Here is a 15,795-nt window from a genome sequence, read left to right as displayed (position 1 = left end):
CTGCACTAGAGGGGACTGAAGACTCCTTGCCAATGAAAGTGATGACAAGAGTGGATGGTGATGCAAAATGGGCCCAGATGGTGCCAACTGAGTCACAGATTTTGACTGAGTCACTAACTGGCATGGAAATCTCTCTCTGGGGATAATGCTGAAGGCAATACCAAAGCCAAACATAGGGTTTGAATCTTCATCCTTTTAGTCAATGAAGGCTTGACTGCCAAAGCCACTCCCCTAGACCTGTATTTGTTAGCCTAAATACTCAAAGCAGTGTTCAGTCTTAGAAACCTCATTGACCAAATCCACAGCCCTAACTGCTGTATGTTGCCACAGAGTGCAAAAATCATCTTAGTGGTGGGTATGAGCTCAGCCTAAGTGTGTCATCCAACAAATAAAGGCTCTACTTCTCTTCTTGGTTTCATTACCAATCACCAATGCTGCATCCAAATGTCTGTGAAAAGACAAACAAATGAAACTGAACTGTTGGAAAAAAAAGTCTGTGGAGGACCCATAGGCTTTCTCAGGCTCTACACTGTGAAAGAGGACCTTCAGGCCTCCCTAACTGACTGAAGTGTCTTAGTCAAGAGGAGGTTTCTCAAGCCAAAATGGGAGTGAAAAAGGTCTGTGAGCTCAATGCCGTGAAAGCCAAAACCTCCAACAAATTCAGCAAGGTAGATATCTCAAAATGGAACATACAACATGTATGAAAAGTAACTCTGCTCTGTTAAGGTAACTTCAGATTTTGAAACTAAATTCCTTGCTCGGGCTTGTGCAAGTAGAACCTGTGCATCAAAAAGACCTCATTTGAAGTAGAAGTGTCTCGGTATGTCAGAATAACATTAAGAGACAGTCTTTAATCTGTCAACTAAAATTTACTTGGCTTTAGTTATTTAATTTTGTATGGATATCATGCTGGTCACAGAAAAAGTGATAAAAGGATACTATCAGATTAAAAATAATGTATTTTTCTAAAAATTGTCATAGCTGTTATAACTAACACCTCAAGTTCTCAGAACCACAGTGCTAAAACATTCCAATTTGCATGATGCCTTTGAGAATACTTGCTTAGTTGTGTTCCTCTCCAGTTGAACAGTATTGAAAGATTGGTATTTTTCCTTTCAATATTTTCAATCATTAGTATTTAAAGTATTTCCTCATTTGAGATTTGTTCACTGGTAAAAGCCTGAAATCAAGCTGAGCTATAAGGATTTTTTAAAAAACAAACTCACTGGAGTTTAAAAAACAAACTGGAAAGGAAGCATTTCTTTGCAGCTTAATTATGTGTATTTAAAGCTCCAGTAGAGCTGATAATGTGGTTTTAAAACTTTTCTCTCTAAGGAAGTTACAAATATAGCCTGAATTGCTATAATGGAAGGGACTTCAGAACACCTTGTACTTTCCTTCTTAATGTGAACTTTAGTGTTGACAACACAGGGTGCTCTGACCATCTAAAAGTTTCCCCCCCTGATTCCATGAATTGCCTTAAAAAACCTTTCACGTGGAGTAGAGAAAACAGAATTTCAGCTTTAGTCTTCATCTTCTGTGTCTTTGTATTTCTAACCCATTCATAAGGAACACTCTTTTACTTAAATATGAACTCTTTTCTAAAGATGAGCAAAAGCAAGTTGGGGTAATTGTAGGCACGTGGTACTTAACTGATATGAGTTCTTCAGGGATACCCCTCTTCAAGCTACAACACAAGGAAGCCTTTAGCTGAGGATCTTAGAAACTCGCATCCACCCACAGAAATTTGCCCTGCCATTTGCAATGAAGTGGCATTACTCCTGTTTTCATAGATATGAAAAGGGGCACAGAAGAGCTCAATTACCAACCCAGTGTGTGTAAAAGCACTGCCAGGAACCTGGGACCCACCTCCCTTCTCATAACTCTCAGACTCAGCTGCCCCTCTCCAGCAGTGCTTACAGAAAGCTGCACTCATAGCTTTAAGAATATAGAATAACCTACCTTCCTTCAAAGAAGTCTTACAGAATAAAGTCTACCTAAGACTATTTATGCTCTGTTCCATGCCTGAGGGGCTCTTCCCTCTCCAAACACATATGAGCATTCGATGACATCCAATCCCCATTCCTAAGAGTCTGTGGTTAAATCAACTGTGCAGTGTTATAATATGCTGCTCATAACCAACAACTAACAGGTCTCCCAAGGCTGGCTGCTTTGGTCTTTAGCACTGACTTTTCTTTAGCCAAGAAGGAGAATACCAATTCAACGTTAGGGAGCTATTGCAACCATTATGGAGATCTCATTAATGAGAACTAAATACTATCAAAAGAATAAAGGCAGCAAGAACTCCAAAGCTCGCAATGTCAATAACACAAGAGTTCAAAAGCAGCAGGCTGATCAATACCTAGACACATACTCATTAAGATGAACATCAAAGGCTTGTTTGTTTACGAATTTGCCTACCTGTAAGGAGAGTATGGGTCAAAGCACGTCTTGGTGACTTCTGTTATCTCTGGGTTACAGCATTCCCCACCATCAAAGTTGTATCTCTCATAATTACAATCCATGTCACACACACCATTCTGCTTCTTCTTGTTGAAGAGCGTGTGGCGTACGTGCCGGCAGTCCCCGCCGTCATACCCAGTCAAGGTGTGGTTGCACTCAGGATCACAGTTCTCATCCCCGATCTTGCTAATATCACAGTTGGCCAGGATGAGTCGGTGGCGAAGGGAAGAGTTCTTCACCTCCAGCACCTCCAGCTCCCAGGTGATGTTGTAGCGGCTGAAAGCCTCATTTAAATGCTGATGCTGGAACTCAATCTGCTGCCGGCTGACGGTGGGGTTCTGGTGCTTGTCATCGTAGAGATTGACCACACGGTAGCGAACGATTTTGTTGCGGCGGAAGCTGGGGAGCTTGTTGTAGCTGGAGATCACGTCCGTGTTGTCACAGACTGTCTGTCCGCAGAGAGGAGGGTCTAGGCTGGTATCCAGCAAATAGCCATGGTGATAGCTGAACTTGCTCTGAGGACTGCTGCCATCCTTCATGGGAGACCAGGTGTTTTTCACATTCAGTAAACTGTCTTGAAGAACTAGCTGAGGTAGAGGCATGTCTTGTCTGTGAATTGCCTGGCCCATGTCCAACAAGATCTCCTTCTGAGACCGGGCTGTCCTCCAGAGGCTTAAGTGCTCTACGTAACCCCGATAGTTCTGGTTCAGGGCATTTCCTCCAACCATGAGCACCTTGCACTTCAAGGTCAGAAGACTGAAGATGCTGCCCACTTGCTCTCCACTTGTGGCCACCTGGGCACCGTTCACATAGAGTTTCATCAGGTGCCCATCGTACGTGGCAGCCAGATGCACCCACTGGTTGGGGAGGTAGCTGCGATGTGCTGCAATGGTGGTCACTTTGCGAGCACGGTCCGTCTTCAGAGAGAAGAAATAGCGGGGGTCTCTGTTCCCCTGGTCACTGACGGTGTTAATCCCCAGGACCCATCCTCGGTCACGGGAGGTGTAAGAACATTTGTCATACAGTCCTATGTGCCCCCAAAAAAGAAATATGTATAAATAAGGATGACAGAAGAAAGAAATTAGTCTTTAAACTGTATAAATATATCTCTCTATATGTATATATACACACTCACCTACATACATTAGAAAGTCAGCGTACGAGAAAGACATTAAATCACCTAGTGCATGATCGTGGGAGGTCGTGTTAAGATTTACCAGTGGTGGGTACAAACAGGATTTCCATTTCCTGACCAATGACCAAAACTCTTTCACAAATTCCTGTCAGCAAAATGTTGTACTGTGCATTTGGTTCTTACCTTTACTCAAGCCATACATTGCTGGTTGAAAGTAAAAACAGTCTTGAGAAGCAGTCCTTGTTGATCTCACTCATACCTTACACCCCTGAACCCTGTATCTAGGAAAGTCTAGAGGAGAATTAAATATAAAATCTAAATACTACACAGATTGAAAAGCAGTGAGCACCTGCAATGATCTTGGCAGGTTCGAGCACCCAAATCCCAAAAAGAGCAGATGGGGTGTGTTCAGGCTCCCTTCACATTCATACCCTATAAAAGCCAGTAAGGAACTAGCATACACTGGTATGCTGGATGTCCTGAACAAGGTATATACCACACCAGGAAAGGGCAAAATACACACACGAGTGGACAACACGTTCAGAAAGATCCCTGCTCCCTCACACACACACACTTCCTAACAATTTGGTGAACTGCAGGGTATATTCAGTAATGATTTCTCTCAGAAAGTGTGGATCCACACCTAAAGCTCTGTCACCTAGTCAACAGACAGCTTCAAGGGGTGGGAAGAGCCCACTCCTCCTCAGCTTGGGACATAAGGTTTAGCAAGCTGAAGACATAAGCTTCCAACTTTCAGTCCTCAAAGACCAAGAGCTGCAGGGACACACCTCAACTGAAGAAGGAATTGTTAGAGCCTTCAGCACCAAATGGCCCTTCTACTACCAGTACATAGAAAACAATCCTTCCCCTAAGCCTCCACTTCCAAAAGCCTAAACGAATATCATAAATCTCTGACAGTTCAGTCCACATGAAAAGACTAAATATCCCCTTACCTCACCCCTGCACCCTAACCCTCCCAGCACTACAAGCAAATAACATCTTCTGCTTCTAAGTTGCTCAACAGCCATCTGTTAACAATCACTCATTAACAGTGCAGTCTTGTCTAGTATCAACAGAGCAAAGGTTACAGGAGCATTCAATGTATTTTTCCTCCCCTCTCCCAGCACCCATGTTCCCCTCTCTCCTCACACCCTTCCCCTCTCCTCCCCTTGTAAAAAAAAGTCTTCTGATGGGAAAGTTAAAAAAAAAAATAAAATTGAACGGGCCTTTTTTTCTGCACACTGGTATTTTGCTAGGGACTCTGAGCTCCCCCTTTTCCTGTTTCCTTTGGAAGAGAGATCCCAGGGTTCGGAAGGTAATGTGTTTATTCATCTGTAGGGCACACTCAGTTCAAAACCTTTTCAAGACCAGTTTCTAGTTTCTACTGCTACTTCTGATCATGAGAAAAGAGAGGAGGAGAACCAGGAAGGGAAAAACCAAATATGCTAAAAAAATGACATTTGCTAGGATGGATATTTACCTGAGAAGCTCATTACATTAAAGCCAAAGTTACCAATGACCTTTTTGAGTCTAGTTTTTAAGTGGTTTTTAATTTTTCTGTGTGGAATACTCTTACAAAGCATTCATTTTCAGATGTATGAAAGCTGATAAACACCTGCATTTTATGAATCTCAAATTAAGGGATTGTCCAAAGCTAGTGGGTGGATAATACTGCAATGAATAAGAAGACAGCTGGCAAGAAAACTCCCTCTTCCAACTAAGTGATAAAAAAGAAGTTATAAAAAAATCTCTACTTATTGCAATAAGACCATTTGAGCTGGTCAGACATTTTGTAAGAGAGTTTCTGCCTACCAAGAAATGCCAACATGGTGAGAGCAGAAAAAAATGATGCAGAAGTGGGCTAGTCACAACAATTTTATCTGAGAAGCTGCAGGTCTTCAAGATGGCCAGGAGAACTCCAGGGCCTCCCTCAGTTGTTTTGACTGAAAGCAGAGAAGGTTAACCCATCTCAGTCATGCTCTCCACCATCTCCTGCCCCCTTTGCTGCCTGGCAACTGAATTCTCCAGGCCTGGGGACCACAAGCAGCTGCACCCTCCACAGCTGCTCCACCTGCTTCTTAAGGCATCCAAGATCCCTGCTGTTGGACTGACAGCAGGAAGTCCTGGACCAGGTTCCTGGGGTCTCCAACTCTGGGGAAGTCCACCATGCAGCCTTTAAGGGTCAAGTTTTTTGGCTTTTTGTACTGACCCAGGCTGGAAATTTTCCCACAAAGAACTAATAAATTATTGTGGAATGGAAATTCAGTTTCCTAGCCAGCATTAAAGAACATCTTCCTCTCTCTCTGAAGTTCTGCATGATGCTAGTGATTGACCTCAGCTGAACAGATGGAGCTGCTGGAGGAATACTACAGAATAGTAGCAATCCTCCCTTGCCTTTGAGCATTTAAACCCTGATGTGATGCAACGTGTCTTGAGTTTGGCTCAAACAGCTGCCATCAATTCAAGATTTACAGGGAGCCAAAGGAGGGCAGAAAAGAAAAAGCAGTGACAATAGGGACACCACGGAACATGCCAGTATGAAAGCTGCTGAACTAAAACATTCTACTATTCCCGTTCCTTACGTTTGCTAGTTTAGGGCAAAGGTCATGACTGAATCCATATGCCACGTACAGTGTTCTTTTCTCAAACTTTTACTATGACAGACAACCAACTCTTGATGAAAAGGTGGCTTGAACCAATCCCTTCAGCAGCCAGACTTATTTTATTCTTAAGAGAAAGGAAAAAGGGTAAGAAAAGGGATAAGGAACCCACACTCCCTATAGCTTGCAAAGTTGTACCACGTCTTTTCATGACCTCCTTTTGCTTGTGTGCTGCACCTACTTTCCCAATCCTTCGCTTACTTTTGGCTTTAGACTAATAATCCTCCGGCTAAGGGAGTGTCACTTTTCCGTTTTGTCCCCAGCACAATGAAACTAATTTCAGCTGGGACTCTGGATGTCATAATAAAAGAATTTATTACTTCTTCTATGACAACTAATAAGGGCAAAGCCATTGGAAGAGGGACGTGAAATAATTGCCAGAACTTCTGAAAACTGAATAATTTGATGTTTTCACAATTTATTTCAATTTAGTAAAAGGTTCCATAGACATGAGTTATTTCTCAGACATAATTAGGAACATTTTAAACAAGAAGAGGCCTCTTTTACCCCAAACAAGGCTGGTTTTGAGCAAAATCACCCCTCACAATGGTTGACACTCCGAATTTCAAAATTCAGCTGTGACCGCAACCAACATTTGCATGAAAAACATAGATTCTCATTTACACTGAGAATTCTTTACAATAATGTGGTAAAGGAAATTTTTTGCTACTTAATATCCCTTTACAAACCAAAAGTGGTGTAAAGAGGCCTCATGGTAAATGAGACTCAAGCCAGTGACTGAAAAACCACAATTTGGCGAATATGCCTAAAGTTTCTGAGCCAAGAAATGGTGTGAAATAAAACTGATGTTTGTTTTCCCCACAGCAATTAGATTAAAAAAATATGTACAAGTTTCATACAGCAGCAAACAGTTTTCCTCACTTCTGCTTGCCTTGAGTTGCTAGAAAGGGACAGAGCTACAGCTGAGAAGAACACTGACAGTCCTTCTAACTCCTTAGTCTGAGTGTTTTTTACCCTGTAAAGCTCCAAGGGATTAAAATGGAATTTTATCTTCTATTAAAAAACAGAAGAGGTGCTAGTTCAGCTTTCCAGTAAGAGGCGTTGGTAACCTTCCTTCCCCACAAAGCAGTGAGTTGCTTTTCAGACAACTCTGGAGAAGAGCATGAACAAAGTAAGATGCCACATTCCTTAGCCAGAGAGAGACTTTGATGGCCCCTGAGGCTCCTCCCAGTCCCGTGATGTTTGTCCCTTACAGGAAAAGTAGGTTCCTAGACATCAAAAGAGTGAGCAAAGGTGGAAAATTAAACTCCTAAGATCCAAAGCCAAACATGGAAAACCAGAAATACAGTCTCTCTCTTTTTCTTAAAAGTGAAGTTTCAGTTCTCTGTCTACTGATCCACAACTGCTCCAGAATACAACTGTGAATCTGACCTCTTCCAGGAGGCCCTAAGCAAGACCAGCACTGGATTTGCAACCCAGTTTGTTCTCAGGACTTTGCTGGGGACTTAAACAGAGCCACGTCCTTTAATGGGACCTGTGTGCTGGACAGGGTTCTGCAGCAGGAGCACAGCATGTAGCATCAGCTGCTGAACTTCTGGGAGAAAGTCCTGGGTGAAGACACAAGGCATTGCTGCAACCAAGCTGGTAATGCTGAGAATGGAGGAGATGTTTATCAACAGCAGCCACAGAGGAACGGGAACTCACAGCTAGAGGCTGTAGCTGCTGAAGTCTTAAGTAGCTCTTTCTGTGGGCAGATTTTGAAAGAAGAGATTCAGAAGTAGCCCATGCAAGCTGCTGTAATCCACTTAATATTATCAATAACAGACTCCAGGCCTCCCTCCCTCACTTCAGTGCAGCTTCTTGTGTCTTGCTAACAGCGATCTTCCCGGTAATCAGCCCAGCCATAGAATTACGTAAGGTTGTAATGCTTTACGCAGAAAAAGTTCCCTCACTTTGCTGAGCAATGGGAAGCCAAACAAAATTTAAAAAAAAAAAAAAAAAAAAAAAAAGACTTGTTATGCTTTCCTTTCCAGGAGCTGTGAGGCTGGGGGAAGGGGAAGAAGGAGGTCAGTCTGACTTTGAACACATCAGGTGTGCTGCACAGCCCGTCACAGCCGTGCAAGGCAGAACACAAAACAGTGCCCAGCACTTCTGAAAGTTGGCGTGCCTGTTTTGCTGGGAGACTACAACCAGAGGTGACAGGACTCAGTTATGAAAGGGGAATTTAGGTCAACAATCAAAGCTGCAGTCATGGGGCCCAAGAACAGGGAGCTAAAGGTTGGGGCTGTTTTTTTCTTTAGCATGCTTTAATCGTTTAGTATCAAAGCACAGAGGAACGCTTGAAAGAACAAATATTCTACAGGAACCTATAGAAAGCTTTTATCTGTCCAGAGGAAAATAATTAAACCCGACAGATTTGGGTTAAGTATCCCCATGTTCCATGCAATTGGATAAGTCAGCGAAGATCCACTGGAGCAGTTCTTGAGTTCTGCACTGGTTATTTCATGACATTGAACCCTATAGAGTTTTACAAAAGGGGAGTTATAATCTCTCCTTTCCTTTGCTGTGCTTCCCCCAGCCCCCACTTCCTTCCACAATAGTTAAATAATTCAAAGTCCAGAGTACTTAAGAAAACATCTCTGTCTAAACCATTTCCAACACAGCTAAGAGGCCTCCTGAGGTCACCCCCAGAGATGAGGAGTGGCTCAAACAAAGCACTTGGGACTTGCTCAGGTGGCAACATACCACTTAAGAGAGTAAAAAGGGGATGTTTGCTACTGTCATCAATCTAGCAGAATTCACACCAGATATCATAATTTACAAGCTTTGCAATAGGTCCAGATCTGAGATGGAAGGATGGAGTTCTTTTTGTTTTGACAAGATCTTCATCCAGTAGAAATACAGTCTAATAGATCTAAGCCTAACTAATGTTCAGAGTTTGACCAAAGGCTCTTTGCAATATCAAAATCTTTGCTTCATTGCCATTTAGCATTAAACTAAGCATACATGCTGTACTGTTTCTCAAATGCAGTCACTCATAGGCTCAATGAGATACCTTGAAGTTTGAAAACAGGGAGGTGAGAATGGCCAAAACAATAAAATGTGAATTTGTAGTGGCTGGCTAGTTATGAACATTACATAAATCCTTCCCTTCCGATAGCAAAATAATGTAGGCTGCAACAGAGCAGCCACTGGCATGGACAATCATGTTAGTGACACTTCACTGAGCCCATTGTGAGAATATACCCGCTCACAGTATAGAAAAGCTTACTGCAAATAGATCTGGTAGGCTGGGGTGAGTGAGAAATTATTAGATTGTGAAGGTTCTGAGGTGTAAGTGAACACACAAACTGCATAACTAGAATGCACAGAGGAGCGAGCTTCAGGCCTTGCAGTATTGTAACAGGGTCATCCTTGGAATTGCTTTTGTAAGGGCTCCTTTGCATACAGGATCAGCGTAAACAAGTATCAGTGGGAAGGTTGGCTTCTTATCTAGATCTCCCTGAGGATTTCACAATAAAGCTGCAGAACCAGTGGAGACTGGTACTTGGGTAGCAAACTGTGGCTGTTCATGATCTAATAACCAGGTTGAGGTGGGCTTTTAGATGGACAGCAAAAAGCACATCCTTCACGTGGGTCAAACTTCAGTCTCTGCTGTAAAGTCTGGACTCAAAGGAACATTCCAGAGAACAAAGATAAGGGTTTTCTAATATCTACAAAACAATTCATTTCTCCTGCCAAATTCATGGAAACAACTGAATTTTTTTGGTTGAAGCTTGGAAAACCAGTAAGTGTCCATGTAATTAGAGAAGATCATAACACATGCAGACACAGGAACAGTATTAAGATAATACAGGCAGGCTTTGTTTGGATACTACTTAGTTTAAAGTCATAAACTCAGCAGCCATCAGCATGTTCCTTCAGAGAATCACCAGTGCATGTCATAAATATGGAAGGCTTTGCATCAGGCTTGATTCAGACAAGAATTCAGGTTGGTAGCTGATAGTTTTGGACACCCTAGTGACCCAGTGATACTAAAGCAGAGTTCAGTGTTTATGAAAACTCAAATACAGGGAACAGAAAAGCCTCAGTAACTTTGTTGGTTTGGCTTAAGGAGACCTTAGCACATTTCTCAACTTCCAAGCTTATCTATGCTCACTGATCAGCAGAACCAGGTTAGGAATTAACCATCCTATTGTAGTTGAGTCACTGTATCCCCCTTTAGAGAGATCCAGCATTAACACCACTCACACTTAGAAAGCAGATGTTGCAAAACACACCGATACATATCAAGGGCCACACAGGAAAGTAATCAATTTTTCCCAGACATGTGCCCAATACACACAGAAGTGGAAGCACACACAAACCTGCAAAAAAAAAGACATAAAACCAATGGCATGCCAGCAGAAGGGTCATTCTACACACACAGATGAATGAACCCAGCAACATGCTTGGTGGAACATACGTTGCCTCTGTCTTGACGTCTTGGCCTCTTTCCTGTGCTATTAGCCAAATACTGAGTAGCTATCAAAGCTCCAGAGAAATTTAGCCTTGTGCATGCTAGCATGGAGTGGCTTTTCTCCTTTTTGTAGGAGTTAATGCTTAAGAGCAAACAATGAGAGTATCTTCTATGGAACGAACAGATGCATAAGTACCATAACTTCCAGGCAAACTAAATGATAAAGTGGCATTTCTGGGCTCCTTTTAGAAAAGAGCAGTGAGAATTGATCATAAACTGGGTCAAGATAGGTCAGCATACCTCAGAGCAGATCAGATGGCCAGAGCATCCCAGGAGGAAATGTTCTCCTGGAAGGATTATTAGGGGCACATCTGTGCCATCAGATGACCGTGCACAATACCCATCAGCTCACTGGGAGCTCAATATGGCATTTCCTTTCCAAACATGCTTTGTGCCTGACAGGCACTGCAAGCCCATCAGCTGCAGCAGCCACAACGCCCAGAGTGGCTCTGGAAAACCACCTGGCTGCTGCCCTCTGGAACCCTGGGATGGCCAGAAACATACAGCAGTGAGAAGTGGAGGTTTGTGCATGAGATTGCTTGTGGTGCTGATCAAAACACACAGCAAGGATTGAAGGAGGGACAACAACACAGCTTGTTTTGCTTTTCAGAATTCCCTTGTCTCTGACCTTTACAGCAGCTTTAGGGCAGCACGGGAACCAGCTGAGCAGTTACTACTCCCAGCTGCAGGGAGAAGAGCTTTTACACCATTGCACAATGCATGTGTGTTTGTGGGGAGGAGGTTAGGGCTAGAGAACAAAGAAGGAAATCTAGTGGCACCTAAATCAAACATTATGATCAATGAGGGAGTGGGAAGAGGACCTGGGGAGTGGGCACAACCTCACAACCTTTCCAGGATCAGAGAGATGGCCAACATCCACATTATTACAAAAACAAAACAAAAAATTCCATGAATGCAAACTAGGGCACCCTGCAAAGAGACTGTAAAAATCACATCATGATAGCTTAGACTTGTCTTTGTAATTGAGGGGCATTTCCACATGAAACAGTTCTAGTTATTTAATTGGATTTTGAGAGCATTCTTGGGCAGATAGTTTCTGAGTGCAAAACTGAGTAGTTCCAGTGCATTTACACTGATTTGTAACATGGCAAGGTCTTTGTCTCTGTGAAAACTAAATATCTTATAGTAAAATATCTCAGATCTTAGCCAGATTAAAATACCTTCTTGCATCAAGTTTTCCCATATGACTGCACCTTTCCCACACTATTAGAAACACCAGAGGAATTTACCAACCTTAAAAACATGGTCTGGGATGCAACGCAGGGAGCAGCGTGCAGAAACAGCAGGCAGAACGGAGCTGATTGTGCCTGTTTGCTGCTGTCAACGTTAAAAAGGATCTGGGCCTTCTTCAATCATGACTATTTCATGCCTCAGATTCCCCTCTCCACACTTGCATTCAAGTTCCAAACCCATACACAAACCACAGAGATATTTCTGCTTTCTAGGAAACATCCTGCTGAAAAACCTGCCTCTCTAACATGATATAACTATTATAGTATGCATTCCAGATTGGCTGTAGTCACCACATACTAACCAAAGTATATAATTTTAGAGCTCTCTTTTTCTGCTCAATTTGAATCCAATTTCATTTGTTTTGGTATGATTTTTCCTCCTGGAAATACCTGAGCCTGTATTTCTGCTCTACAAATATCAGTGATCACTTGATCTGTGAGCACAAATAAATAGAGATCTAAAAGAAAATTCTCACACAGTTACTCACAAAGTCTTAGAAGTGTACAGCAACAAATTCACACCTATTAAACTGAAGGCTGGAGCTGAAAATTCAGTCTTTCCTTCTTAAAGGACACAATGGGACAGCGATGGGCAAACATCCAAAAGGTTCTAATTCTACTTTGCTTTCTACAAGCGTTGCCAAAGTCAAATGCTTCTCAAAAGTAATTGACCTTCTCAAGTCTGCAGAACCAGGAGAGAAGTGTAAAAGAAACAAGCTACCTTGGAAGATTTTTGGCAATTCTTGTGTTTAGCTGAGCAGCAGGAAATATCGTATGTCCAACCTTTCTTATGTTATTTCAGCCCTTCCACTTCTGGTTAAATTTGGAACCAAAGAAGTGAAGACTAATAACATAGCATGTACATGTACTGCTTTCTCTGTGCAGAGGCCTATATATACACGTGCACACGGGTTGGAGGGAGCAGACCAGGGCATTTTGAGAGTTAGCTTAAATTTGAATTCTGAGGAGCAGTCTCCAGCTGGGGATGGCTCAAATGAAATGAAATACAGCCTCAGAACACTAATTACCTAGGACAGGTTTTTGGTTTCTATTTTTTGTTTGCAACTTGGCCAAAGTCACAGGAATAGGTAACTTCAACATATGCCTACATACTCTTCTACATACTATGCTGTTCTGCCCCAAGACTGAGACAGACCACCCAGCAAGGAGATGAAAAGCAAAAGTCACCCCAAGCTTATTCTCTGCTGTCTCATTCACTTTTTTATTTTTAAGGGTTGTCTGCTATGCTGGCTTCACAGTCCTGACATTGTCAATGCTGCAGTTTCCAGAGGGAAACCTTGACTTTGCTCCCCAAAGGTTGTATCCTGGAGGTAAATCCTTGGCTTCTTTGAAGTAAATGGTAAAACTCTTACTACCTTCAATAAGAAAATATTTCAGTCTTGTTTTCCAGCTTGTCTTGAGCTTAGCATGCTGCACTGTTTTGAAGGAGAAAAGTCATTACTAAGCACAGCATTCTGGTGAAAGGGACAAAATCCAAACAAGATTAACATCGCATGAAACTGAGCCTGACAACTCAACTATAGTGATGCAAAGGAATATTACAGTGATTAGGAATATCCTCCCAGTGTCAAGGAGAATCCATAGGAATACTGGGAAATTAAAGGATTTGAAATTAGCATCCTAGTGCTACGTTTGCTTTGCTACTGGCTTTAATTCTTGCAGAAATAGCTGAAAACCCCAGAATAATCCAATGCTAGAAACACTCAAACAACACGGGTGAGGACCAAATCTTTAAAGAACCTGTAATTTGGAAAAACACAGAATTTTAATTGGGAAGTTACGATAACAGATATTCTAGCATTTTACTCAGATTTTGCAGTGATTGGCTATTCCCAAGGCTAAAATGCTACATTTTCTCTCTTTTCAGAAGTTGCTCAGTCTCCATGTGCATCCATTGAATTTACCCATATCCTCCACTATCAGATTTTCAACCTCCAATTATCAGATTAATATTCCTCAAACTTATCTTTAAAGATCAAGATGGTCAAGTCACCTCTTAATCTCTTTGAGTCAAATACTTTGAGACTTGTTTCAAATCCTATCGTTATTGTCATGGTTATTTTTTTTTTTTCTCTAAATCCTCTTTCATGCAATATCTTTAAACTGTGGACATCAGAACAGGACAAGGCACTTCACCAGCAGCTACTCCAGAGTCAATGCAAGGATAACACAACCTCCCCACTCCTGTCCAGTGCTTTCTTGTTTACACAGCTAGTGATGACTCTAAACCTTTGGCCAGAACATCACATTGGCAGTTCACATTTACGTGCTTTATCTGTTCCAACGAGCAGTTACTCCTCCACATTTAGCTTCCAGGTGAAAGACCCTTCTCCCGACACCCATCCCTTATGTAGGACCTGCCAGTCTCTCTATATGTATGACTTCACATTTGGCTGTATTTGGATGCATACTGTTTGCATGTTCTCAATTTTTTTTGTGAAAACCCCCAGATGAGAGTCTTGTTATGGTCATTGTTTACCACTCCCCGAACTCTGCAACATCTGCAAATTTTATCAGCATGGATTTTATGTTTTCTTTCAGGTTGTTGACAGAAAATATTAACTAGTGAAGAGCCAAGATTTCTTTGTGCTGAATAGGAGGGAATGTGGCCAGAGTCCCACTGTTCAGGCAACAGCTCTATTTTTCAGTAAGGGAAAATAAATACCTGTGACACTCATGAATACGAGCTTACACAAGTCAAGAGAAAAAAGATGGGACAAATAGATAAGTATGAGATTGGCAAGATATACCTCTGTCTTTTTGTCTCTTTGGCATTCCACAACTTCAGTCTTCTCTTTACAACAGTCCAGCACTGCAGGGACCCAGCATGACCTTGGTCAACAGGACTTCTTGGATGAGCATTTCTTCCTTTTGGTACAATAGAGTGGCATTTGCAATTTACAGCATTGTATATGATCAAAATGCTGCACTGATGCTATTACCTCATCCATACAAACAGCATCTCTCTGAGGGCTGCTGAGAACAATTATTCCACCTTCACAGATGGACAGGACAGAGCTGAAGGCACCTCATAGCAATTGCAAAGCAGGAACTAAAATCCCAGAGCAACCTATGCACCTCTAACCATTCTGCCACAAAATAAACAGCTTGAATTATCAGAAGAGGGAGCTTCCTTCTCTCTCATGCAGCAGTTTCGTCGCTGCTGAAGCAAACAGAGTCTTTCTCCCAGAGCATCTAATTTATCACTGAATATATTCTCTATTCTCTTCCTGAAACCACCAGCCAAAAAGAAACCTCTAACCTTTGCAATTACCTCTGTTCTCTACTCTGCCAGCTAGTCTGTCTCTCTCCTTTCCTTACAGAACATCCTGTTGCAATGCCCTTCTGTAACAATTTTCAGATACAAACCTGTGCTTCATCAAGCTAGCCCTGTCACCAGTGTTTGATGAGTGTCAGAGAAACCCCATAAAAGCCAGGCTGTGAGCTCCTCGGTGCAAAGGACACCATGTGTTGAACACATTGATAGCTCTCAATAAATAACATCCCTGCTGAACAGCTGGTTGGATTGCTTGGGTTTGGAAGAATGTTGGCCACATTGCCTACTTACGTGCATCCTCCCCAATGATGCACAGAAGATCCCGCTCATGGGGAGCGGAAACACATCACTTCCAGAAGATATCAAAGTATTTAAAAAAAACCAACACCCAAACAACTGTAACTGCACACAAGTTTAGATTCTGACTCAAGGTTTATGGCCAACTTCAGACATACAGATGTTCAATAAAGGTTTAGTTTCTCGATAGACTTGCAAGAGACATTCAT

At 42.2% G+C, this 15,795-nt stretch overlaps 1 protein-coding gene across 1 annotated transcript in view; it reads right to left on the bottom strand.

The window, feature by feature from the left end:
- The window catches only part of PAPPA (pappalysin 1), a 179,581-nt gene that overhangs the window by 150,342 nt on the left and 13,444 nt on the right, over positions 1 to 15,795 (bottom strand). The window contains exon 2 of the mRNA XM_051636912.1: positions 2,422 to 3,490. Within this exon, the coding sequence (XP_051492872.1) occupies positions 2,422 to 3,490 (1,069 nt within the window). The remainder of the gene's footprint in view (positions 1 to 2,421; positions 3,491 to 15,795) is intronic.

This window comes from Apus apus, chromosome 19 (genome assembly GCF_020740795.1).
Source record: "Apus apus isolate bApuApu2 chromosome 19, bApuApu2.pri.cur, whole genome shotgun sequence".
Classification (NCBI taxonomy): Eukaryota; Metazoa; Chordata; class Aves; order Apodiformes; family Apodidae; genus Apus; species Apus apus.
This window is presented reverse-complemented; position numbering and strand designations above follow the sequence as displayed.